Genomic DNA, 26,702 nt, shown 5'->3' with positions numbered 1-26,702 from the left:
TCACAATATCGGTGATGATCGAATTTAAAATGCTAAATGACCATGTCCACTTATCTGACATTAAAATTGTATACATAATTCCCAAAAATAATTACAAAGGATGATTCATTTGTAGTTTAAATCTCCACGCCTTTAATAATAAAAAAAGAACATTTTATTTTAGTATAAAAATAAAATAATTGAATTTACATTATAAAATCATATTGAGCCCTTATTCCTCCGTACAACTAGTTATTAAATATTCTTCAAAATATGAATGTTTTCGAATATGTCTTGTTGCTTTACATTTTTCTCATTCTTTATATCTTAAAGAAATGTGACTTTCCAAACTCAAAAGTCACTTCCTTATAAAAATAAATTACACCCCTTCCCATAATATGACTTATAAACAATTTTAATTAAATTAAAATCAATAGGCTCCAGTGAAAGGCTTGGTAATTCCATGATCTCGTCTCAAGATAAATTCATAGGGCAGTTTAATATTTTGCTAGCAAATATTATTAATTTTAAGAGACCTTTGTGTTGTTATTCAACACTCTTATCGCAGATATGCCTCCATATTATAGCCACATTATATATACTCTTGTATTAGTAATGAATTGAACCTTTATTATTTTTGTGTTTTCCGGCAAATATCATTTTGTCATCTCCAAGAGTTCGAGCTGTGTATATAGTTTTCCGGCTTTGAATGCACTTGTCTCTTCCGCTCTAATTGACGCGAGGTATCACTTCCACCTTTGGTCCATTCCTTCAAATTCATTGCTTCAACAGGCCTGATCTTGGCAAGACTTGTTCAACATCATCCATCATTTTGTGAAACCCTTTATGATATGGAGTCATCTTCAAATGTGCGTGAATGGCCTCTAATTCTTCATTTGTGTGCATCTCACAAAGCATGATTGACACCATCCACCATTTTCTGGCATAGCATCCTTTAAATGTCGTGCATACATATCATCATGTTTGGAAAACTCCATGGTGTGCGTTGTATTCAGAAGTTAGTTTGTTGTGGTGCGTTTAATATTTTGCCAGAAGTATACTTCTGAGATGATGCCTATTCATAATTCTAGGGATTGTGCGATACTATATCATAAAACACAAGTGGAAGACATAGTAAAATGTAGAAGAGTATTATGGGGATGATTAGCCATGCACGGTATGACTTCTTGGAAACATTATGAAGGCAGGTGCTCTGTAAATTCAACAGCCCAATAGCAACTCATGGGTCATGGTAACATTGGTGATTCATAGTACTCATAGCAGTCATGCTGGACTAAACCAAAAACGCATCTTAATAATGACAGTGTCCAGTTTCATTGAACACCCAATACAACGGCAGGACACCCTCTAATAGCAGTATATATTCTGAAAACAATATTGTAGGTGTATGTGAACTGGAAGTAGGTATAGAATGAAAAAAACCTATCATATCACATTCCATTCATTGGAGAGAAACTTTGGACAGAACCACACTTTGAGATATTAAATAGTGAATTCCCATTAATAGTGAACATGTTGGGATTACTAAAGCTTTGGGGTCCTTTATCTCTGTTTGCGTTAATTCACTCAAACTCCTTTACACATTATGGTGGCTATGATATTTTATTGTTTTAATTTATATTGTTTGAATATAAGTAGTGGGTAGGATTTAAATATTTACTCTTTACCATGGTGCTTGGGAATCTAAAATTTGCCAAATTTTAGAGTTCCATCATATGGTAACAAGTAAAGGTTTGTAAGCAATCTTCTTGGGTCTGAATTTCCATTTTGGAAGGATTATAACGCCTTATGAAATGTGCATGGGTATTGTCGAAGGCTTTAATAGTTGTGAGTGCTATTACAATAATAGATAGTTTCTATTATTATTATTTATTATTTAATAGTTATCTATTGTAATCTTCTATAAATATTAGAATGTTTTTTATATGTAGTTTCTTGTATCTAGATTAGAATGTTTTCATTCTTTACGATTGTTTCCTAAAACACCATTCATTCTTTTGTAATATCAATCTCTTGATCATTGTTAATATCAAGCAAATATTTACCAATTACTTCATAATATGGTATCAAAGCCAACTATTTGAATTTTTCGAAAAATATTGTAATTTCTTGTTTGAAATTATTTTCCCGAAATATCTGCTTCATCTAAGGCTTTTTTTGTCTGCAACTTATGACCATTTTTCTGCAATTGCTGTCTAAATTTTTTTGGTAAAATTGTGCCAGTTTCATGCATTTTTTTTGTAGTTTGTTCGTGGTCATTTTTTCTACAGAAATGACCATTTTTTACTGTTTTATGGTCGTTTTTTGTCTATTTGGAGGCGTCTAGGGTTTTTACAAACCTCTCTTGTTGATTCACGCCCAAAATCTGTTGTTTTTTCTGCAAATCCACCATTATTTTGAAGCTTTTTTCAGCCCAGACCATTTTTGTTCAAAATTTTTAATTATGTACCGGATCAAAATTATTTTTACAGATGCTTGGTGGGTTTTTCGAGAGCTCAACTGGGTTGTCATCCGTTTTTTTTGATGCCTCGTTTTCATGCCTCAATTTTCAAGCCAACGGCATCTAGAATTTGACAACATATTCTTTCTGGATTTTTTGAGCTCTATTTTGGGTAGCTCTTCATTTTTTCATAGATTTTCATGCTTTTTCACTGGAAAATGTGCTATGCCATCTCAATCTAATATTTTGCTCAAGAGAAATTAGAAGTTCAACAATTGCAATTATGACACGTGGAAACAACGGAGGCTAATCAACAACGGAGGCTAATCATCTTCGAATATTGTGACAACGATCAGGTGGTTTTGGGTACCTACAACTCAACCTACTCAAACTGGTCCTGATCAGATTACATATGATTAGCATAATTGAGAGGCGGTGATGCTTCTCAAATTATCCGCAGCTAATGATAAGCTCCCTCAAATTCCATCTGGCAAGACAATTGCCAAGATACAAGAGCATCTCAAGACACTTAATGAGACTTTAGACAAAAGCAAAGCCTTTTCTTAAGAATACTCTATTATTGTCATGGATGAGCAGATTTCACTACAGGAACACTTGAATAGAATTCAGGAAATCCGTGATTAGTTGCTTGCCATGGGACGCAAGATGGAGGAAGAGGACATTGTGGTCATAAATCCTAGGAATTTACCGAAGTCCTACGAGCATTTTATTGAGACTCTCAACATCACTTCTACTGGTGTTGCTTTGAAGTTCACAGATCTCTACACACTTTTGCTTCAACAAGATCCGTAGAAACGACAGTTCGGTAGCAATTCTAACTCCACCTTCACAAAGCAAGCCTTTGTTGCTAAATCCTTTCGGATGGATAAAGGCAAGTCTCATTCACAACACTCTTCTCAACAGATGTTCTCTAATCCAATTTCAAAAGGCTCCAGGAACAAGAATATTCAATACAACTATTGCCACAAGTATGGTCACATGAAGGTTGAATATTGAAAACACTTAGCTGCCCAATCTAAGCAATCTAGTTCGTAGCCCAAAGCGAACAGTGCAGAGCACACAGAGTAGACAGAATTTGCCTTTTACGCCTTCATGGCTAAAAAACCTACAGATCATGTGAAGTCATCTGCTTGGTACGTTGATTCAGGTGCCTCTCGTCATTTCACCCACTCCAAAGATTGGTTCACTGACTACCAACCTTATTTAGATTTTTTTATTTTTGGTGGAGGGGAAGAGTATAATGTTGTTGACAAAGTCAACATTTAGATTTACTCTGCTGGGAGGAATCTCATTTTCCTCGATGTGTACTACGTTCTAGGGATAAAACTAAATCTACTCCTGGTCAGTCAATTGCTGCGACACTCCACATTTGGATGTCACCTTCAGTTCACATCAGTGCACCATCACTGATAGGGCGACTCAATCTATTGTTGTAATGGGTCTTGAGGATCATGGTCTTTTCAGACTTATTGATTCTGGTGATTCTCGGGACTTAGCTACGACTGCTCGATGGTCTTCTATCAGCACACTTCGGCATCAGTGTTATGGGCACTTAAATGTGCACTATCTTTCTTAGCTTGCTCGGGAAGAGCTTGTCCTCGGATTGCCAGAGACTAGACTAAGCAACTCAGAGTTTGTGATGCATGCCAGGCAAGGAAGCAACATCCCACACCTTTCACCAGTGGCGATTCATGGCAAGCATCTCAGGTACTTCAGCTTGTTTATGTTGATAGTTGCGGCCCTATGGTCACTCCTATTCTTGGGTCCAGGTATTTTCCATTGTTTGTCGATGATTTCAATAGAAAAATGTGGGTATATTTCTTAAAAAGAAATCATAAGCATTTATTGTATTTCAGAAGTTTAAACCTTTAGTTGAAAAAAGTTGGAGAAATCTATTATTCCTCTTAGGTCAAACAATGGAGAGAATTTGTTCTAATGCATTCTCTAGCTAGTATGATACTCATAGCATCAAGCGCCAATTTACCACACCTCACACACCACAATAGAACAATGTAGTTGAACGTTGAAATAGAATAATCACCAAGATGGCTTGATCCATGCTCAAACACAGACATGTTCCGAAGAATTTTTTGGCAGAAGTAGTTAACACCGTAGATTATCTTTTGAATCGGTCACCCACAGTGGCGGTCAAAGGTAAGACTCTGGAAGAGGCCTGGTTAGGTCACAAGCCCAAAATTACTCACCTGAAGGTTTTTGGTTCTCTTGCTTTTGTTTTGATCCTTGATGCGTCACACACCAAGTTGGATGCCAAGAGTCAAAAACTCATGCATGCTGGATACAATAGTCTTCACAAAGCCTACCGCTTGATCGACACTGAGACATCTCATCTCTTATACAATTGTGATGTAGTCTTTGATGAGCAGTGAGGACCATTCATGCCCGTTTCTCCTGTTTTTGATTCAGAAGACCAGCCTATGAAGGCTCATGATTTAGGAGTTCGACTTCCATTAGGTCCACCTGACGAGAGGGTTCCAACAACTCCTTCAACTCTAGTTATACCAGTGATTCCTATACAGACACCTTTGACTTAGCCTGTAGGATTACGTAGATATGCAGATGCTTCGCCTGACTTTGATCTTGATTCTTTTGATTAGGAACCTGATCATAGAGCATTTCCTGATACTAATGTTGGTCATTATCCTCTCTGGCCTAAGTGGTGGGCTAAGACATTTGCTGATCTTCGAGATGATGAGCTCATTGATGGGAGAACTGCTTGGAAAAAGAGCAAACCTACAAAGCCAATTAACTTTTCTCTCATGGCCAACATTCACAATGTGTTTGAACCTCAAACATATTCCGAGGCCAAAGAAATTCGAGAGTGGGAACGGACCATGACATCTGAACACCAAGGCTTGTTGAAGAATAACACTTGGGTCCTTTTTGATCTTCTACCAAGGAAGAAACCCATTGGCCGCAAATGAGTTTACAAAATCAAATGCAAGTCTGGTGGTCTTTGGATAAGTACAAAGCTTGTTTAGTTGCAAAAGGATTTTCTCAGCGTCAAGGTATTCATTATGAGGAGACCTTTGCTCCTCCTGCAAAGATGAGCACAATTAGATTAGTCCTAGCCATGGCAGCATAGTTTGGCTGGAAGGTTCATTAGATAGATGTCAATAGTGCTTTTCTGAATGATGACCTACAAGAAGGTCTACATGACGCAACCTCTTGGTTTCAAGGTTGCTAGTTGTTGATGTTTGGTAGCTTCAATCAGATAAAACTATGGCTATATATAATTATATATGAGATATAATTACATATGAGATATAAGTTTATTATGTGAGAGAAATTAATATAATAATGTATATATATGATTATATTTGTTATTATATTAATTATCAAATTAATGAAGACATGTCCCATGGACGTGTCTCTTCTTATCCTTTTCTCATTATAAATAAGAGGTTGTTATCATTTGGAACAGACATACCACATATATGGCAATGCTTAGTACATTTGCAATGATCCTCGAAAAATCAATATGGTATCAGAGTTAGGTCACTGCAAATGAGAAACTATTAATAATAAAATATTTTGATTCAATGGCTGAGTAAATCTAATTGGATGAAGCATGATTTAAGGAATTGAGATTCATTGGGCTTTAATTACATTACAAATGATAATGATGGATTGGGCTTTGAATGCTCAAATGTTTGTGTGATGGCTGCTAGGCAATATCTCCAATGTTAGGATAATATTGAGATAGATGTTTGCTAATATCGTTGGATAGATTCATAGATCTGTGGTCACAAAGGATCGTGTGCAAATGTTTTTGTGAGCTGACAGGGTGAGATGGACCAAAGCTTGATGCCTCCAACTCAGGTGCTCGTTGTGTGGGATCAATACAAAAGCGGCAGATTAGATTGTCTTATCACCAATTTAGAACTATGGCAATGCTTGGTTTCCAATGTGAATACAAAGGATCAGATGCTTACTATAGATTGGGGGTGCTAGAGAGCTCACAAATCTATGGAGCAACAAACAAGAAGCCCCTCGATATTGATGCCCCAACTCAATAGGAAGTGCGTGAGAGCAACTGTGAGTTGTTGTTCCAAACTGTGCTTCAATATTTGCTCGCTGAGCTGTCTATTGGCCGGTGACTCAAATGTTACGTGGTGTGCTTGGGTGAATGTTTGAATGCAGATAATTCGCATGGAAGAAATTCATTGCGACGTTTGAAAAGCAAAATTTGAGCTCAACTCTAATGAAATTAATGGAAGATTTAGTCTAAGTCGAGAGTATAGATAAAATCCCCTCATTTAGGGGACTAAATCTGATATAGAATCCTGGTTTAAGGAAGCCCTGAAAGAATTAAGGTGCAGTGTCTTCTATCAAATCATCATAATATAAAAGAAAAAGTAAGATAATCAGATAAATGATCTTTGATCGGTTTGCGAGAATGTCATCTCCTGTACTCTTTGTTGTCACTTAATGGTTGAACATCAACAGCGAGTTGAACCCCTTTTTTTTCTCTACTTCAAAATTAATCAGTAAAATAGAATGTAGAATCACTGAACATTTCACCAAGTTTGGAGGTGCAACGAATCTTACAAAAGGTTCCTCTTCACAGCAAATTGATGGATAAAATACCTAAATTTATGAAAATGTTCTTCTTTGCAACAAATTGAAGAATATGAAGGGTTAAACCTTTGAGAATATTCTACATTGCTGGAAATTAAGGTACAGGAAGGCATAGATCTATCAAAATAGTCTTCGCGTCCATCAATTCATGACTGAGAAATATGTGAATTTATTGAAGAGATGATTAGTTTTAAAGTATTCTTACGAAAGAAATTTTTAGATGAATATGAAAGATGACATAGGTTAAAAACACAATTGTGAGTTTTGATACATTTTCATTTTGAAGAAAGTATAAAGCGCAAGGATATAGAGGTAAGTCTATGAAATTATTTCATTTTGTATGAATTTCTAAATAGATATGTAAATGTGCAAAGGATTTTATATATATAAAGTGTATATATTATCTGAATATTTTCTATAGTAAGGAATTGATTCGATTATTATTATGCAAATATGTTTAGAGCATAATTAGTCTCTCTCTTATTTGTTTTTCAATACGTACTATAAAAGAGCTATGTGCCTTGATCTTTTCTTCCGATAATGTTATTGTAGGAAGAGGAAGATTAAGATTTAGGTGGAGCTTGACATTTTATTTGAGGCAACCTTGAAAGAGGAGCAGATATAGGATATGATTCAGTCAACCTTTGGAGATCTTGGTCATATTGATTCAGAGGGAGTAAACCATGTTGAGATGGATTCTCCAGTGATCAATAAATTGTAGTAGTCAAGAGGACTGTGATTCATGAATATACCTCGTGACTGTGATTTTAATGGGCCTACCACTTGTGTACATCATGGGGAAGTGACAACTTCCAAATGATGTCACTTGTATTTGCAGAAGTTATTGAAAGGTGACGAACTTACAATAACTTAATTTTCTATTATGATGGATATCTTACGATGTCTATGCAGATCATGATAGATTATTTATATGGTAAGCATTATGAGAATGTGTGTGCACATATCTCATAAACATTTTTTACTATATAGTGAATGTTCTGAAAATTGATATTCTAGAGGCTATTACATAGAGTACATGGTGAATATTATACGACTTGATGTTTTGAAGGCCATTACTTATAGTACTTGACGAATATATTGCATCTCATTCTGGAGGCCATTACTTAGAGTATCTGGTGAATATCATATATTGATATTCTGGAGAATAATACTTAATTGTGATATCAAAATGGTGAATATCATATGTTGATGTTTTGCAGACCATTACCTTATTAAGTATATGGTGAATATCAAGTGCTAATATTCTGGAGACCATTACTTAGAGTATTTGGTGAATATCATATGTTGATATTCTGAAAGCCAATACTCATGATATCAAAATAGTGAAAATCTTTTGATCAAAGATTTTCTTAATGTGTTGTTCTTAAAGATTGCCAGTGGTGTAATATCTGTCTTGTGTTTATCCTTCCTAGCTAAGAGGGAGTGTTGATGTTTGGTAGCCTCAATCAAATAAAACTATGTCTATATATAATTATATATGAGATATAAGTTTATTATGTGAGAGAAGTTAATATATATATATATATATATATATATATATAACTATGATTATATTTGTTATTATATTAATTATCAAATTAATGAATAGACATGTCCCACATGTCTCTTCTTATCCTTTTCTCATTATAAATAAGAGGTCACTTCCATTTGGAATAGACATACCACATATGCATTTGATGTGATCCTCTGAAAATCAACACTGGTAAAGAACACCGGGTTCTTAGATTGGTTAAAGCCCTCTATGGTTTGAAGTAGGCCCCTAGGACATGGTACTTGAAAATTGATTAGTATCTCAACGATCAAGGCCTCAAGAGGAGTTCTTCAAACTCAAATTTGTACTTCAAGACTATTGACAGTGACATCATCCTTCTGGTCAGTGAATCAAACAAAGTTTATGCTTGTCTTTTGATTTGACTGACCTTGGGCTCATGCATTATTGCCTAGGTGTTGAGGTTTGGCACCAATCTATTGGTATGTTCATTCTTAGTCCAAATATGCCAGGACTCTGTTAGACAAGTTTCCTATGCAGTATTGCAAGCCTGCATCTACACCCATGGAGAAAGGTCTGAAGTTATCAGCAAGGTCTGATTCTCCTCCGGTTGATGATACTACATACAACAACTAGTAGGCAGCCTCATCTACCTCTGTGTTACTAGCTCTAATATCAGCTTCGTAGTTAGCTACATCTCATGTTTTATGACAGCTCCTAAGGATGATCGTTGGATGGCTTCGTGTGTGCTTCTTTATGTGAGGGGTACTACTGATTATGGACTTCTTTACTCTCGAAGTTCTAATCCTAAACTCAATGGGTTCACAGATTCAGATTGGGCAGGTTTTGTTGATGATTAAAATTCAACTTTTAGATATGTGTTCAGTTTGGGTTCCAAGGTCGTCACATGGACTAGTAAGAAGAAGCAGGCAGTTTCTCTCTCCTCTGCAAAGGCTGATTATACAGGGACAGTTAAAGCAAGTTGTGAAGCTGTTTGGCTTTGTTAGATACTTGGGGATATACAAATGTCACAACAAGACCCAACAACTTTGTTTGTTGATAACCAAGGTGTCATCAAGCTAGCCCAAAATCCAGTCTTCCATGAATGAACCAAGCATGTGGATGTTCATTGACACTACATGCGGTAGCTGGTTGAAGACAAGACAATTGACTTGTAGTGGATTCTTAAAGCAGATCAAATTGCAGACATTCTTACGAAGCCTCTTGGTTCAAATATGTTAGTCCAATTCAGAGGACAACTTAGTGTTGTGGATAAATTATCCATTAAAGGAAGGGTATTACAATAATAGATAGTTTCTATTATTATTATTATTTATTATTTAATGGTTATCTATTGTAATCTCTTGTAAATATTATAATGTTTCTAATACTTAGTTTCTTGTATATAGAATAGAATGTTTCTATTCTTTATGATTGTTTCGTTGGGAAGCATCATTCATTCTTTTCTATATATTGATTTCTTGGTCATTGTTAATATCAAGCAAATATTTACCAATTACTTCATAATAAGTGCATTGTTTGTAACATCCCCATTTTTGGTCACTTAAGCTTTGTAGTTAGCTTCAGTTTTTCCAGTGACCATCAGCCTTGTCTGAGGATATGTTTGATGTTGGCAATGAGCTCAATTGGTCTAGAAGACCTTCATATTACACTTTCTAATGTAAATTCCGACTTCAAATGTGTTCTCCAAGCTTTTGGGTAAGAGTGCATATATGTAGTAAGTCACCCACTCAGCCCTGATTTTCATTATTCATCACTAGTACCATTCATGTGTGGTCAGATTTTGATTCCAATGCTTTCTGGCAATTTCTGCAACTTGGGTGTATTATTGGCCTTAATAATATTTTTGTTGAGGTTGCTTAGTTTTATTGAAATAATTTAAAAAGCACCCTAGTGTTATAGCTTGTTAAAAAGGGGATAAAAAGTTTTAATTCATCCACAAATAAAATAAGGACCATGCATATCAAATATTATTATTGTTTCAAACAAGGTCTTTTAGTGAAAAAATGAATTCTTGATCAAAAAAGAATTTTAAAATGCATCTTATGGAAAGTTTGGCAGAAAAAGTGTAAATGGAGGTTTTGTGAGTTCATTTGCATTATGCAGATTATTTGATTTCTCTTTGGTGAAACTCTTGTGGTTCTGTGGGATTGAACTCAGTTCATCTCGACATATTGGAGAATGGAAACCCTCTTGGAGAAGATTAATCATGGTGGTGAAAGTCCTCCCTGCTTAATATGGTGAGATTTGTTCTGTCATAATCCCTTTCAGTGGCTAAAACAAACCACCCAAGGAAAGGACTAGCATAATCTGAAGCTAGTTGAAATGATCACCACCCAGTCATTATTACTGTGGAACAAGAAGGAAGGAGAAGAAATACCCACGAGTTATATCTGAAAAAAATTCTTCAAGTTTTGAAAAACTCATTGGAGAGTTTTCAGGCAAGTAATTCGCCTGGCATTTTGACTTGGAATTACTTATGAATCATACAAAATTATGTGGAGATTTTTCGTTTATGGCCTAATGAACCTAAAACACACAACATTCTGCTTTTCACAAGATATTGGTTTTTAGAGATATTTTGCCAGCATAATAAGGGTAAAATGAGATCTTCAAAATATTAACATACATTTAAATTAGTACTTGGAGAAATACCTTGAACTTTTCTGGTAAAAAGATACAATGGTTTAAATAGTTGCTTGTTGTGGCTTGTAGGATTATAATATATTAGTGTTTGGAGTTAGTAACCCATTTAAGTGTGAGAACTATGTGTGCTATACAATCTTAATCTCTTCTTATTGGTTTGTATGAAAAAGGTGAACAAAAAGTATTATATGCTTTGTGGCCTTGTAATCTGTTTCCATGACGTGTATTTGGAATGCCCCTTTTCTGTTTGCAGGTTTCCAATGTAAGGGAGCTTGATCGTGTGCTGGAAATATCTGGGGTAGAGCTAATTGGAATCCAAAGCCGAAACCTTGGTTAGTCTTAATTTTATTCATTCACTATTAACCCGATTTTCCAAATTCCCAAATGTTTCCATTTCTTCTGTTTTCTGTATCCATGTGATTTTACTTGGTTACTTATAATATTCATGCTTAATGTGCATGTAAAATGGAATTCATTTTATTGATTGCCTTTCCACATAATCTGACCACTAGGTTAATGTCCACGCTGATTCAGAAAGTGAGAATAATATTTAAAAAGTGCAGATTAATTGAAATGTTTGGTAAGCTTTTGTCTGACTATAGCCAAGTTTTTGCTTTTAACATACTTAATGTTCTTTGTCTTGCAGAAACTTTTGAAGTAGACATAAACAAGATAGAAAATCTTCTTCAAGAGGAACAGCGACAGAAGATTTGTGATAGAAATATCATTGTAGGCCAACTTTATCTATCTATTTGCATTATGCTCCCTTTTCATATTACTATGGAAATACTAAATGATTTACGCACATTGCAATTTTGTGATATATCTACGTTTTCTTTCTTGTACCCACTCAACTTATTCAGTCACACCTCCTTTGTTGGAGGAGGATGCTTGGCTTTCTTTTAATGTAATTCTTGTATCCCGACTATTTTGTTGGAAATGCTTGTGATATACAAGGAAAGGACTTGGAAACTACTCATTGTTACAGCTATCTGTGATTGCAAAGTTAAATTATTCTGCCTATCTATAATCTTTGGCCTTGTGGTAGTAGGATAATGTACTGATCGATTCCAAATTTCTCTCTTTCTACCATTTTCTGAGAGTTAACTATGAAGCGTAATCCAAGGATTGAAAGCTAATGCATTACTACATGGGTGCTAGTGTAAACAAGTATTTCAAGGGGTGAGAATGAAAAAAGAAGAAGAGAAGCATAAAGCAATTAAACGGAATCCACTTCATGATGGATTTTTAAAGCTGAATTTTCATGGTGCAGTGAAAGGGAATCTGAGTTTTGCTAGGGGTGATGTCTTGAGTTCTCTAGTTAAACATGGCTCTTTCTTCTTTGAAACCAAGAGGGACAATAATTTCTTCTTTGGATCCAAGATGGACAAATAATTGGTAGCTTTAGCACTCCTTGAAGGGTTGTAACTCACTTTTTCTATGTAGTGTAACCTTTTGGAGGTGGAAGAGGGTATACGAAAATCACCATTCTAGGGTGTATCAAAGATAGATTGTGAGATTGGCTTATACGAAACATTATTGAGGGAAGCTGATTGGCTGCAAGTTTGGGGTCATTGCTTTTAGCTAGTGTTTGATGGAGGGAAACCAAACAACAAATTGTTTAGGTAGTGTAGGTGTCTCCTTTTCTGGCTAAGATCAATGAAGGTCCTAGTGTGTTATGCCTCCTTTTTAAGAAAAATTGATTTATCTATATTCCGAGTTTTCTCATAGACAAATTGAAGATTGGGAGAACTCCAAACTTCTTGGAGAATGCAAGAATAGTCTAGCAGGGTTCTTGTTTATGTCATTTGTGTTTCGTTGTGCACATGGAGCCTCTTGATGCTTTCAAAATATTTTTCAACCTTTTGGGAGCTCTCTAGGATTCTTATAGCAGTTTGTTATTTTTTAATAAGTTGCATAGTTGCTTCACTTCATCATTATATCACCAAAATTGCATAGTTATATCATTTGGGTACTTTGCCAACTCAGATAAATTATTGAGAAACTAATTGATTATTCAATTAAGTTGTCTGATGGTGAAATATAAAAAAGGGACAACTTAGTTCAATAACTTGTTAAAGAGGTCTTAAGTTGTGTTTTAAGTTGGACTCTCCTATGGAAAGGAGCCCCTTCCACATGATAAATGTTATTTATTTTCCAAAAAAGTGATTATGGTGGAAATAGAATTATTATTTCCAAATTATCATTATTTCCCTCCAAAAAAGTTTTTAAAGGAGATCAAGGGCCATTTGCAAGATAACTGAATTTCTTCCAAAGTTTCTTGAGGATGAAAGTACTCTTGAAGTTGCTGGTTTCAAGGATGAAACCCCCTAATTGGTTGGTGTGGTTTCATACAAGGATCACCAATGAGTCATAGAGAAGATTTTTAGTGTTGGGCTTCAATCATGAGGGATTTTGATGTGTTTTTGAGGAGTTTGTATAATGATCTTTTTTGGGTGATTGTGTCATGTATTTCAAAGAAGTTTTCAAGTCTCTTTGGGCGGGATGTACACTTTCTAGGTAGGTTGTATCTCTTATTTCAAGTTGTACATCCCTTGCTAGCTGCTTTGTGTGGGTATGTGTTCTAAGTTTTTTTCATTAATGTTTTTTGGAGTTGTCATTTGTAAGTCATTACAGACAATACCTTTGAAAAGGGTTCATGTTTGAGGAGTTCATTGGTTGTACCTTATAGCACATGCCGTACAAGTGTCTGTAGGAAGGCATGGACCTTGTTGGCAAGAGCGATTTGTATTTTGGCTTAGTTTCTCTTTGTTTGGTAGCATTGAGATTTTGCAAACCAATTCCAAGTAATTGAACATATAACCTTTTTGATTTTGAAGTGTTATAGGGATATTTGAGGTGTTGGACTGTAATTTCCCCTTTTTAGCATGATTATGATAGTGGAAGGTTTTTGCCTATTACTGTGTCCTTGTATGCAAATAGTGGTGAATGATGCTCTTAGTTTTTATTTTTGGCTTTTGGTTTGGGCTTCAAGAATCTTGGAGGGAGCGTCACTTTTACAAGATGGGTGTATTATGATTATTATTTACTTAAATACGCTAAGGTTGCTATTTTTGTTGGTTTGTATATTGGTCACCTTAGTGGCATAGCTCGTTAGAAGCGGGTTGAAAAGTTTTAAATCTTGGGCATAGAAAACAATGACCTTGTGTGTTAGAATATCATGATATTGATGAAAAGGTTGTTTTTGGAGCCAAAGGGAGTTAATAAATTATTGTTCAAATATGTGCCTAAGTAGAAAGTAAAGGGCATTTAAGTGAAGTGTATTCATGAAGACTCTTGGCATTGAGTGTGTAGAGGAATCTTGGGTATTAAAAATGTTATAAATGCATTTCCTTGCAAAGGATCAAATCATTCTTCTATGCATTGTTTCTTTGATGAAGTATGAAATCCAAGGGTTTGGTGTCAAATTGAAGGAAATGGTGAATTTTCTTCAATGTTTTTCAACACTCTGAGTTGGATCTTATGCCAATGAATTGTGTTTGTCATCTGCTCATGGCTGCAAATCGATCCTGAGAATTAATAAGGTATTTTAATGAGGGTTTGAGATAACATTGCTGTTGGTGATTGGTGTTTAGGAGTGGCTACAGAGAGCTGGACGATAATCTGCTATCACATGCCGATTTTGTGGTTTCATTGCATTCTGTACAGAGGTGCTGTCAAATTAAAGGCAGTGTGGCTTCTACTCACAGCTGCAATCAGTCATTAAGGGCGGTGTTTAACATTTAGAGGGCTGCAAACAGTAGTTTGGAAGCAGCATTTATTACTTCTTTACCAACTATCAGTTCCATCTGCCACAATCAAGGACTTATGTGCTTCCTATCTTCGACAGGTTCCTTGCATTTTAGATATTTAATAAATTTGCATTTTATACAGCTGCTATCCATTGTATATATTTGCAAAATTATAAATAAGAGTGTGGTTTGCCATTTATTTCTATGCATTGTTTTTATTTCTTGTCAAAATCTGAAAAGCATATAATCCAAAAAATACAAAATCACAAACTTTCAAAAAAGAAAGGAAAACAGTATTACTTCTACAACAAAGTCAGGAGTGAGCCAGGAGGGCTCATTACATGGACCTATTGTTCTAGTTTCATAATGAACTATTCTAAATCTGATATCATTTCCAGACTGATATAATTCTCCTTCCAGCATGATGTGGTGGAGTTTAGGTATGCTATATGGTTTTATTTTTGCTCATGATCTATTGGTGGTGTGTTGGGCACAAGTGGAATTGTTTTCTGGGCGTTTATCTCGCTGTCCAGATCTGTTGAAGCCTGCTCCAAGTTGGCACACAACTTTATCATTGTTTCAAGATATCTCCTTGTCATTTCTTAGTTGGGTTGGTTGGTTGGTTGGTTCATGATGATTGACATTATTTTGGAAGTGTTACCTGCAGTTCTATTATTATTAGCACTTTATAACAGTAGTTACCCTTCTTTATGGTGTTTATTGCAGAGGAACTAACCTTGTCATTCTTCAGATGGTTATGTATATACTACCAAAGGTTTGTTATCTCTATGCTATTGTGAATATTGGATGGTCATACTATCACGAGGTTCATTTATTACTCATTGATGCATATAATTACCCCATTGAACAAGTGATTATATTTGTATTTTTCTTTTGCATTGATTAAGTGGACATGCCCCCTTTGCTTTCCCACTAAATAAGTAGAATTGCCCTCATTGTTTTCCCATTGATTGTGGAAGTCCACCTGTTTTCCGACTGAATAAGTGATGCTTGTAATTACACTCTGCTGAATAAGTGTGTAGTGTTCTTTCTGTCAGTATTCCACTGAATAACTAAGATTGGCTAGCTTGCCGTCTACTGTATTTCCATTTGTTGCAACATTTAGTTCATGTGCTCTTCCCTTCCCTATATTGAGGAGCACACAAATATACTTGAGGGTGGGGGAGAGGGGGCAGTGAGGGAGAGTGCAGGGGGGTGAATCATTAACAAACATTTAATTTTCAAACTTGATTAGATATAATAGTAATACTTTATAAAGCTTAATCAACCACACATGCAAGATCTAGCAGAACACAAAGGAACATAAGATTTACATGGAAACCCTATGGTAGAAAACCACGACAAATTATTGCTTTTATACATACTCTTCTTTTATAAGTTTGCAGGCACCAACCCCTCATTCAATTTATAAGTACCAACTCACTTGAAGATCCAGCATCTCATTGACTTTGTGAGCTTCAATTCACTAGAATCACCAATCCCTCACTTCGTGAGCACCAACTCTCTAGAGGCACCAAACCCTTGGCTCATTCAAATTGTCATAATCTTCCTTTCAAATCTGATATTAACTGATCATAAATCTGCCACGGATACGATCTCAAACTCCCTATATAAATCTTCTATAGAACTCCTTTATTCTTCTCATCAAATTTGTATCTTCTAACATTTTTCTTATTAAATCTGCATTTTATTGACGGACACATTCTTCATTCACTTTCTCTTCTCAGTCAAACTAAAAAATTCTTAATTCCTTACCAAGACAGCTGACTTTAACCTAGAGATGCAATCATTCACAATGATCTTTTCCTTTTATAACAAAAGTATATCACTCCTCTTCTTTAAAGATTAATTGCACCACCTCATATGAGATCTCTCATTTGTTCACACATTCACTCCTTTTCAACTCTCACAAATCTGATCCAAATTATGTAAAACTTCTTCCCATAAACTGAGCACGATTATGATTATCTCTTAACACAAATGACTAATAAAATCTACTCTAAATCCTCTTTACAATCTGCTCTCCAATTTGCACTTTTTCCTCTCTATATATTTTCCATAATTTTTATTTCTCTGCATATAAGTCCGTTCTTAATTCATATGATATTCCATTTTTTTCTCTCACACAACACACTCATATGCCTTATTTTTCTTTTATTTCTCCACAATCCACAAACTCCTCATTTGCACTTCATAATCTCTTTACACATCTATTTGAGAGAGGTTAGCTTCAAAAAGTCAATTCACTTCACAAAGGGAGGTGACTTCTCTTTTAATGCACCTTTTTTTTATTTCAGCACTCCTCCAATAGAGGCAACTTAAAGTCTTAAGTGTTGATTTTCTTGAGGATCGTTGCAAATGTATTTGCATGCCATAATGTCCAGTATGTGCTTTCCAAACGGCAGCATCCTCTTGTATTTGTATGAGGAATAGACCAAGAGAATAGACATGTCCCTTCATGGGACACGTCTATTCATCAATATAATTAATATAATGGTAAACTTAAATATATATATCATTGTAACTTAAATATATATATCATTGTAATTTTATTAATTTCTCTTTGATCTCATAGGTTTATCCTACTAAAGCTACCAAAACATCAACGCTCCCTCTTAGCTAGGGAGGATAAACACATGACCATATATTACCTCAATGTAATATAAGAATATCTTTGATTAGAAAATATTCAACATTTTGATATCAAGAGTATTGGTCTTCTAGAATATCAACATATGATATTCACCAATTACTTAATAAGGTTTGATATCACATCTGATATCATGAGTATTGGTCTCCTAGAATATCGACATTTGATATTCACCAAGTACTCAAAAGGTTTTGATATCAAGAGTATTGGTCTCCCAGAATATCAATGATATTCACCAAGTACTGAAAATAAGGTTTGATATCACATTTGATATCAAGAGTATTGGCCGCCCTAAATATCAATGATATTCACCAATTACTCAAAATAAGGTTTGATATCACATCTTCTATCAAGAGTATTGGCATCCTTGAATATCAATGATATTCACCAAATACACAGAGTAATGGCCTTCCAGAATGTTGAGATGCAAGACATTTACCATATACTCAATTTGTTTGATACCATAATACAAGTTATTGTAAGATCGCCACCTTACAGTAATTTATGCAAATACAAGTGACATCATTTGGAAGTCATCACTTCCTCATGATGTACATAGGGGGTAGGCACATTAAATCATGTAGTCACACACATGATACCAAAACTTACATGAAGTCAAAACTCCCTCTGGTTATGATATGATCATAATCTTCAAAGATCAACTAAAACATATCCTATATCTGCTCCTTCAGACAGATGTGTCAGGCTCCCTCTGAACATCAATCTTATGAGCTCCCTCACCTTTGAAGAAGTGTTAGTCTCCATTTTCCTGCAATATCATTCTCGGGGGAAAAGATGAAGGCACATAACTCTTATAGTACGAATAGAAATACAAATAAGAGATTAACTACAAAAATAAAGGCAATTCTCAAGATATAATAATAAGAAAATACTTATCTCACGCAGTTAAAAGATGATGCTAGAATGATGAATCCCCTTAGGATTTGGGACTGATTTTAGTGTAAGAGATTTCCTCCTCATCAAAAATTCTACTTCACATACTTTTATATTCTCATATCTTCCACTCACTCGTTCTCATTTTCTCTCAACACCCACTCAACTTCCTTTATAATGTTATTAATTCCAAATGTTTATTATATAATTCATATTTTAATATACTTTAAGTAACACACTTGTTTTAATGTTACTTCTATTTTATCATCATTTCCTCCCATTTTCTAGTGTGAATATTTATTAGAATTGTCCAAGAGGATCGACTAGTTAGGATATTTAAGCAAGCTATCTTTTATAAACATCTCCAATTGTTAATTTTTTATTCAACCACCATATGGTTACACCAAACAGTTTATTTGATTCTTTACTCATCAACGATGTTTATCGGTGTTGGGAGTACCATAACAACTTCGAAAAAATTTATATATCACCACCCTATTAATCAATGTAACTCTAAAGTAGAGTTTTGCGATACTTTATGGATCCTTGATGATGACTGTGGTATGCAATGTATCAAAATTTATATTATTGTTTCCATACAAAGTCTCCAATTTTCATATGAGAATTGGTATTTATCAAGCCCATAGATTCTCTTTCCCAACGTGCTCTCCAATATTTGGAGAACCATCAGCCAACCCTTGCATGATACACTATTCTATTGCAAAAAGTTTCCACAGACAATTACAAAACCTATGATTTTCACTCCCAAATAGTAATGGAATTCATAGACACAAATTGAACCTTTTGACATTGGTTTGCACGTGGTCTACCATGCATAATCTACCCATAAAAATCAGAGTGCACCTAGCTACAATCATCCAATAGTGACATTATTATTTCTCGTAGTGGTTGGTATCAACTCGGACGTTGAATGTGTCAAATCCTTTTTGACCAAATCGTAACTATTTTAAAACTCTTACAGGATTGACAACATTCTATTTCCTCCAATGCACCACTGGCAAATAAAATAAGTACAACACTCCTCTTTCGGTATCTCAGTCAAATCCTATATCTCTATAACAACGCATGACAACAAAACCAACCTTGTGATAGGGTCTGATGAGTTTAGTAACTTTGTAAGAGTTTGGTAGTACAATTTTCCTGAGTGCGGAGGACAAAGAGCTCGATTCGCTACAAGGGAACCGTAGATAATGTAGTAATTCATAACCCTTAGCGTCTAACATGCATTTCAAATATTTCCTTTCATTATTAGTGATATTGTATTTGTTTGATCTGTTTCATCTACAAACTAAAGCAGCCCTCCAAAAGAGTATAGAGAATATAAGTTCAGGGTTTAAATATATCATGCTAAATATCCATCTTCATCTATGTTTATTATTGCTTCAATATATGCCAACCTTCTGATTGCAAAACATTAGTATTTTGCAATTCTTATGTTGATTCCAGAGATTCGTACCTACTCTGATAACATGTTGATTTTCTTGAGGATTGCTACAAATGTATTTGCATTGCCATAATGTACGGAATGTGCTTTCCAAATGGTAGCGTCCTCTTGTATTTGTATGAGGAATAGACCAAGAGAAGAGACATGTTCCTTCATGGGACATATCCATTCATCAATATAATTAATAGAATGGTAAACTTATATATATATATATATATATATATATATATATATATATATATATATATGTATGTATGTATGTATGTATGTATGTATGTATGTATGTATCATTCTAATTATATTGATTTCTCTTTGATCTCATAGGTTTATCCTACTAAAGCTACCAAAACATCAACATTAAGGGAGTTGGCCAGCATAAAGTATTTGACTTTGATAATTCTAAATAAAATCATTGTCTTTTATGAACAATTACTCCTTATTAATGATGATGAGATTGCAACGTATCTCCTCAAGAATAAATAAACTTTATCTTCAATCATTATCAATTGTTGTTCGTTAGTCTATGGCATAGCTACACCGTCCTGGGAGATGGAGGGATGACGAAACGGGGGGACAAGTTTCCTGGATGAAGGGACAAAGCCTTAATTTGGAGATGGAAGGGGGACGGTGGCAGGGGACAGGGGGGTTGTATATAGTATACATATGGTACTTAAAATGCTAGTTACAAAAAGATGTATTGCAAATATAAGATATAAAGATGTAAAAGAGTAAATACCTGAGCATTGCATTGAATTGGAATATCAAACATTGAACATAAATAGTCGAATTAGAAAATAGTCAACCCCAGGATGTCCCCCCATCCTCGGTGGAGGTGGCGGAATCTGGTGGCACCGTTGGGGATGGGGGGACATAGTCCCCAAGTCCTTGATGCGTCCTTGTCTCAGAGATGTGGGACAAAAAGGGGGAGGGGTGCATCTCCGTGTTACTATGGTTTGTGGTCACCATCCATATTAACTATTGTGTGATTGGTTGTCTTTAAATAATCCTCGTTTCATTTCTTTATCTAAATATAATTGCTGCACAAGGAATTGCTATGTCAAAAGTATTTAATCACTATTCACATGAAGTTACATCTGTTGTGAGTAAAGACAAATTTGTCTTTCAAGTAAACACCACATGTTGTTTCATATTGTCTTATAACTACTTGTTTTATCTCAAAACATTGCCGAATTGCTGCTCTTGTATTGATCTTTCTTTGATCACTGATTTAAACATTATCTTTAGTAGACCCATTATGTTGATTGCTCAAAAAATTGCTTATAGATTCACTACTTATATTATTGCTCCATATTATAAATGATTGTCTTTTTTTCGTAGTTGGCCCTTAAGTAACCTTGATTGACTTGATCAAATGGTAATAGTTTTCGTAAAGAGTATGATAACTTTTGTAATTGCTACAAATTTAATACTTGGAATCTCCCCAGGTCATATCCCCTATGTGGAAGATTAAAAATACGATTAAAATAAATTGAAGATTGAATTTTTTTTTTATAGAAAAACCAATACTAACAATAGGATAAAAACAATGCACCAAAATAATATTGTTCAAATTACCTAGAAGGATCAACTGCAATAAATATTTGCCGATTGACATAAGTCTATCAAAAAACGGATGCCACCTTATCTTAAGTATATGTTCCAAAAGAGGATTCAAAACCTAATGGGACGTCCATCTTGGGAAACATGAAATGGAGATAGCAGTTGTTGACTATGTCGTCGACTCAACTCTAAGACAGTGATGATCACAATTTAATTTGTCAATCACACAAAGTAACAACATGGTAAAGAAACCATGAGTAACGGTTATGGTAAAAAATGATAGGTATGGGGATAACCCCAGATGGATATCAAGTGGACAACTGATTAAGCAAAGGTGCTTGATATTGTAGTGGAGATCAAACAATATAGTAAAAGGTTACAGCAATGTAAATACCCAATTGCAAGGGAAGCATATAATCCATCTGCACATGATCAACAATTGACGACGACCCAAGTCTATCGCAAGTACAAGCATGGTCTCATTGATATTTTGATTATCAATAAGAAGCAACGTTAGAAGAAATTGACTAATATATCATCAATATACATTAGTGACTCTACCTATAATATGTTTATCATTGATATCTGAAACCTAATTAATTATCAAATGAAAGAATGCGAGTTAACAAAGAAAATATGCAATTAATAATCATGAAGGGATACGATCCTCCTAATGAAGAGATGTTAATGTCAAACGGACTCATTATAGGAAGTGGTACTATGATCTTACAAACTGTCATCAATTAAGTTGGTTATGCAGTGGTCAATATGGAAGAGGAACGATTGATAATAGTTATGAAAAGTGCTATGTATGAATGGACATGAGATATGTCCCATACAATGCAACTCGGCATTCAAGAAGAGAGGTATAAGAAGGCAATTCCATTGACCACTCAAAGGATAGATAATAAGAACACACATACATATATACATACACACACACACATATATATCAGAGACGACATCAATAAAGGAGCATAACCATTATCAACATATCAGAGACAATGCATGCACATATCAAAGAAATATTGCACAGACAATTCGGAATATCAGAGACGATATCTATCTCTGCCAGAGAGCATTGTATCAGCCTGTAATTGCAGCATACATCATATATGAAACATCAGAAACAGCATACAGGTCTAGTGCATGTATGATAATGTTATATCAGAAACAGCCTCATTGTAAAGATTGCATGCTCGGTGCATATTATTGCTCAACACTTGCATTTGGAAATAATACATATATCTTTGTGAGCATCATTTTGTTTGTATTCACATTACGATAGTTATTGCTTGTTTATTCAATTGAAATAGCATTTGAAAAAGGGAATTGCATAATTCACACAGCGTCACATACAACCCAAGAAAGGGACATTATAATTGGTATCAGAGTATAGAATCCTGCCAACCTATGGAGATGGAAACAACGGAAGAATTAGAATAACAAAGAGGGTAAAAAATGGGGGAAATAAAAGACTTAACAATTGCTTGGATCAATTCCTACAAGGATATAGATATTCAAGAAAATTTGGCTAAGTTAGCGGGGTTACTAACCAAGGATGACCATATAAAACAAGAAAAAAAATAAGAAATGATGAATGTTCAAGATATCATACCATTAAATATAGATCAATGCTTACTACTTTCCTTCCAAAGAATGAATGACAAGAAGTTACTTTAGCCAATTTACAAGATCAATAGTGATAGGAGCAATTTTATGGTTGAACCAAGTTCCCTATTTGACAATGAAAATTGAGTCCATGAGTTTTGGACAATTTCAAGTTTGGGATCTAGGAATCATCATGGAAATTAAAGAATGCTTTTGGGAGACAACCGAAACATCTTCTCGCTACCTAGCTACCAAAACCTTCTATTAACTATTCTTGATCATACTATAATAGACTAATGTTTTATTATGTATCTACAAAGAGGAATTGTCATATTCCCTATTTGGAAGATAAAAAATACGATTGAAATAAATTTTAATTGAAGATTGAAATTTATTTATATAAAAACCAATACTAACAACAGGATAAAAATGATGCACCAAAATAATGTTATCCAAATTACATAGAAGGATCAACCGCAATAAAGAGTTACCAACTGATAAAAGTCTACCAAAAATGGATCTCACCTTATCTAAAGTATATGTGTCAAAAGAGGATTCAAAAACTAACTAGACGTCCAAAAGGAACATGAAATGGAGATGATATTTGCCGGTTATATTGTTGACCTCAAGTCTAAGGAGGCATCAACTTAGGAAGATAACAATGATCACAATTTAATATGTCAATCACACAATTACAACAAGACAAATAAATCATGGGTATCAGTTATAGCAAAAGACAATAGTAATATAAAGATGCCAATAAGGTATGGGCAAGACCCTTGGCAGATATTAAGTGCATAGATGAATAAGATAAGGTGCTCAATATTGCAGTGAAGACCAAACAATATAGTTGAAGATCACAATAATGTAAATACATGATTGTAAGGGAAGCATTTTATCCATCCAAACATTATCAATGATTGACAATGATCCAAGTCTATCACAAGTACAAAAATGGTCTCATTTTGATTATTGATAAGAAGCAGCGTTAGATAAGATAAGATAAAGTAAGATAAATTATTAATGTCCAACAAGAGATCACCAAAAGGGTCTAAGGCACTGGAAGTTACAATAGAGATACAACAACAAAGAGGACACCAAACGGTGCCTAGGAAAGAACTAACAACCAAAGCCAAAGAGAAAATAATTTTTATTTCAATTCAAGCTTTTGTGGTATATACTTTGTTGAGGAAGAACCTAAATATTAGTCTGATTTCCCTTAAAGGGTGGTGACTCTATCATGTATATACATTGTTCATGATCGATCAGTTAATTTGTATAAAATGAATTAGACATTTGTCCTAAAAGTTTACGAGGGGAAGGAGGTCGGTTAATTGAGGACCAAAAAGGTTTTACATAGTTGACTTTTGAAAGGAAACCGAGGAAGAAGAAAAGTCAAAATAAAAAATAAAAAATGATCTATTCAGGACACAGGAATTTCCATGAGAGGACTAATAAGCAAAATGAAAGAAGTAATTCAAACCATATCAGTCCCGAGAAGGAAGATGAGAATTTTAATCCATTCTTTCGAATCCCTAGAGTTGATGAAGAACCACAATGTGAAGTGACTCAAGTAAAAGATGAGGAAGATGAGGAGTTACACCAGTGAGATGCAATCATTAAAAAGATAGTTGAAGCATCTATAGATAATAATGCAATATTAGCAAGAATACTTAAGAGGCAGCCTGATCATATCTTAGAGAAAATAGGAATATCAAAAATGGATATTGTTTCCTCACAAAATAAAGCAAACAACAGAGAGAAACAAAAGCAAGAAAAGTGGAGACAAGAAAGAAGAGAACATGTTCAAGAAGAGGTAAACAAAACATCTAAGTACAACCCTCCTCACAGGAAAAACTTAGACCCACTTTATGCTACTAGCCATGTAAATCCTTTGTATGATCATGGGCAAAATAGAAATTAGAATGAGGGTTTTGGAAGACATTATAGAAACAACCAGAATGCTGGAAATCTAGGACAGCATGTTGGAGGCATTCAACACAATAACACAAACTCAAGGCAGCCTTATGGTGGTAATCAAAACAATAGAGTTATCAATCAGAATAACCAAGGGTATGGAATGCAAAATCAAGGGATGAGAAATCATATTGTAAGACAACCTATGGCTATTGAAAGGTATAGACAACTTGATTTTGATTGGATAAGAGGATACCCCAATCCGATTTCTAACGAGCTAAGAACAACCATCCCAAAATTTTCTGACAATGGAGTTGAATTTGCTAAGCAACACATCATTAATCTAAAGAATACAATTGAGAAATTGGAAGAACATGAGGATGTTTTCATGAAATGTTTTGTGCAATCTTTAACAAAAGACGCAAGGGAGTAGTATAGGAGTCTTCTTGACAAATCTATAACTGGATGGTGCGATTTTGTCGATCAATTCATAGAGCAGTTTGGGGACTACAATGATACGTCATTTGCTTCACATGAATTAACGAGCATCAAAAGGAATGTGAATGAGCCAGTCTCAGAACTCAACAAGGTGTTAAACAGAACCTCGAGAGAAATCAGGTCAGTAGATCCTTTCTCGATTGTTTTTTATCTAAGTGCATTTGATAGTAAAGCTCACTATCATATAGGGTCTCATAGGCCAAGTTCTCTGCCACAAGCTTTCAAAATAGCTACAACAATAGAAAATGATAGAAAGGCAGCTGGCAGAGTAAACAAGAGAGATGATGTAAAGTTGTATAATCGTAAAGCCTCCAAAAAGATGAGTTGAAATAGATTATGGATATACTATTATAACTCTTTATTTTCAAATACAACTCTTCATATTTCCATGCCACAACACGTCTTTATATTTAATATTACAATTTAATCATTAGTGCCCTCTTTAGCTTAAGGTGATCATAACAATAATGACATCCATAATTCTAGAGATAAAGATCTCTATCGCAGCAACGATCTCCAGCACTACCTTTTAGTTAGAGAGAGATCTTTAGCTTAACAGTCACACAAGGCTGCAACCAAAATGTCAATGATAAAATCTAATCACATAGATCCTCTGAAATTCATGGAATTACTCAACATGAAAGCCCTGCAGGAAACACAATCAGTTTTCATCATGATTTTGTCATGGAATCTCTCAACATGACATTGAGAAAACAATTCACTCATTGTTAATAATAATGGAATCAGTCAACATGACAAACCTGTAACAATTACTCATAATCATGGAATCACTCAACATAAATAGCCTGTAACAATTAATCATGGTCATGGAATCACTCAACATGAAAAATATGTAACAAAAAAATCACATTCAGCATACATCATGGGCTTGCTCAATGTGATGTTGTCATCGAATCTCTCAACAGGATACACCTGCAAAAATCACATTTTGTTTTCATCTGGGACTCACTCAATGTGATGCTGTCATGGAATCTCTCAACATGATAAGTTAGTAAGGTTTACAACTAGTATTTTATCACAGACTCTCTCAATGTGATACAGTCATGGAATCTCTCAACACGACTTCCGAATCCCAT

At 34.7% G+C, this 26,702-nt stretch overlaps 1 protein-coding gene across 1 annotated transcript in view; it reads left to right on the top strand.

Annotated features, from left to right (window-relative positions):
- The window catches only part of LOC149578547 (Aldolase-type TIM barrel family protein), a 114,766-nt gene that overhangs the window by 49,802 nt on the left and 38,262 nt on the right, over nt 1–26,702 (top strand). The window contains exons 7-8 of the mRNA XM_089829763.1: nt 11,491–11,569; nt 11,884–11,966. Coding sequence (XP_089685889.1) covers nt 11,491–11,569; nt 11,884–11,966 — 162 coding nt within the window. The remainder of the gene's footprint in view (nt 1–11,490; nt 11,570–11,883; nt 11,967–26,702) is intronic.

This window comes from Cupressus sempervirens, chromosome 1, assembly GCF_028749045.1.
Source record: "Cupressus sempervirens isolate cs-2001-9-10 chromosome 1, ASM2874904v1, whole genome shotgun sequence".
Taxonomy (NCBI): Eukaryota; Viridiplantae; Streptophyta; class Pinopsida; order Cupressales; family Cupressaceae; genus Cupressus; species Cupressus sempervirens.
This window is presented reverse-complemented; position numbering and strand designations above follow the sequence as displayed.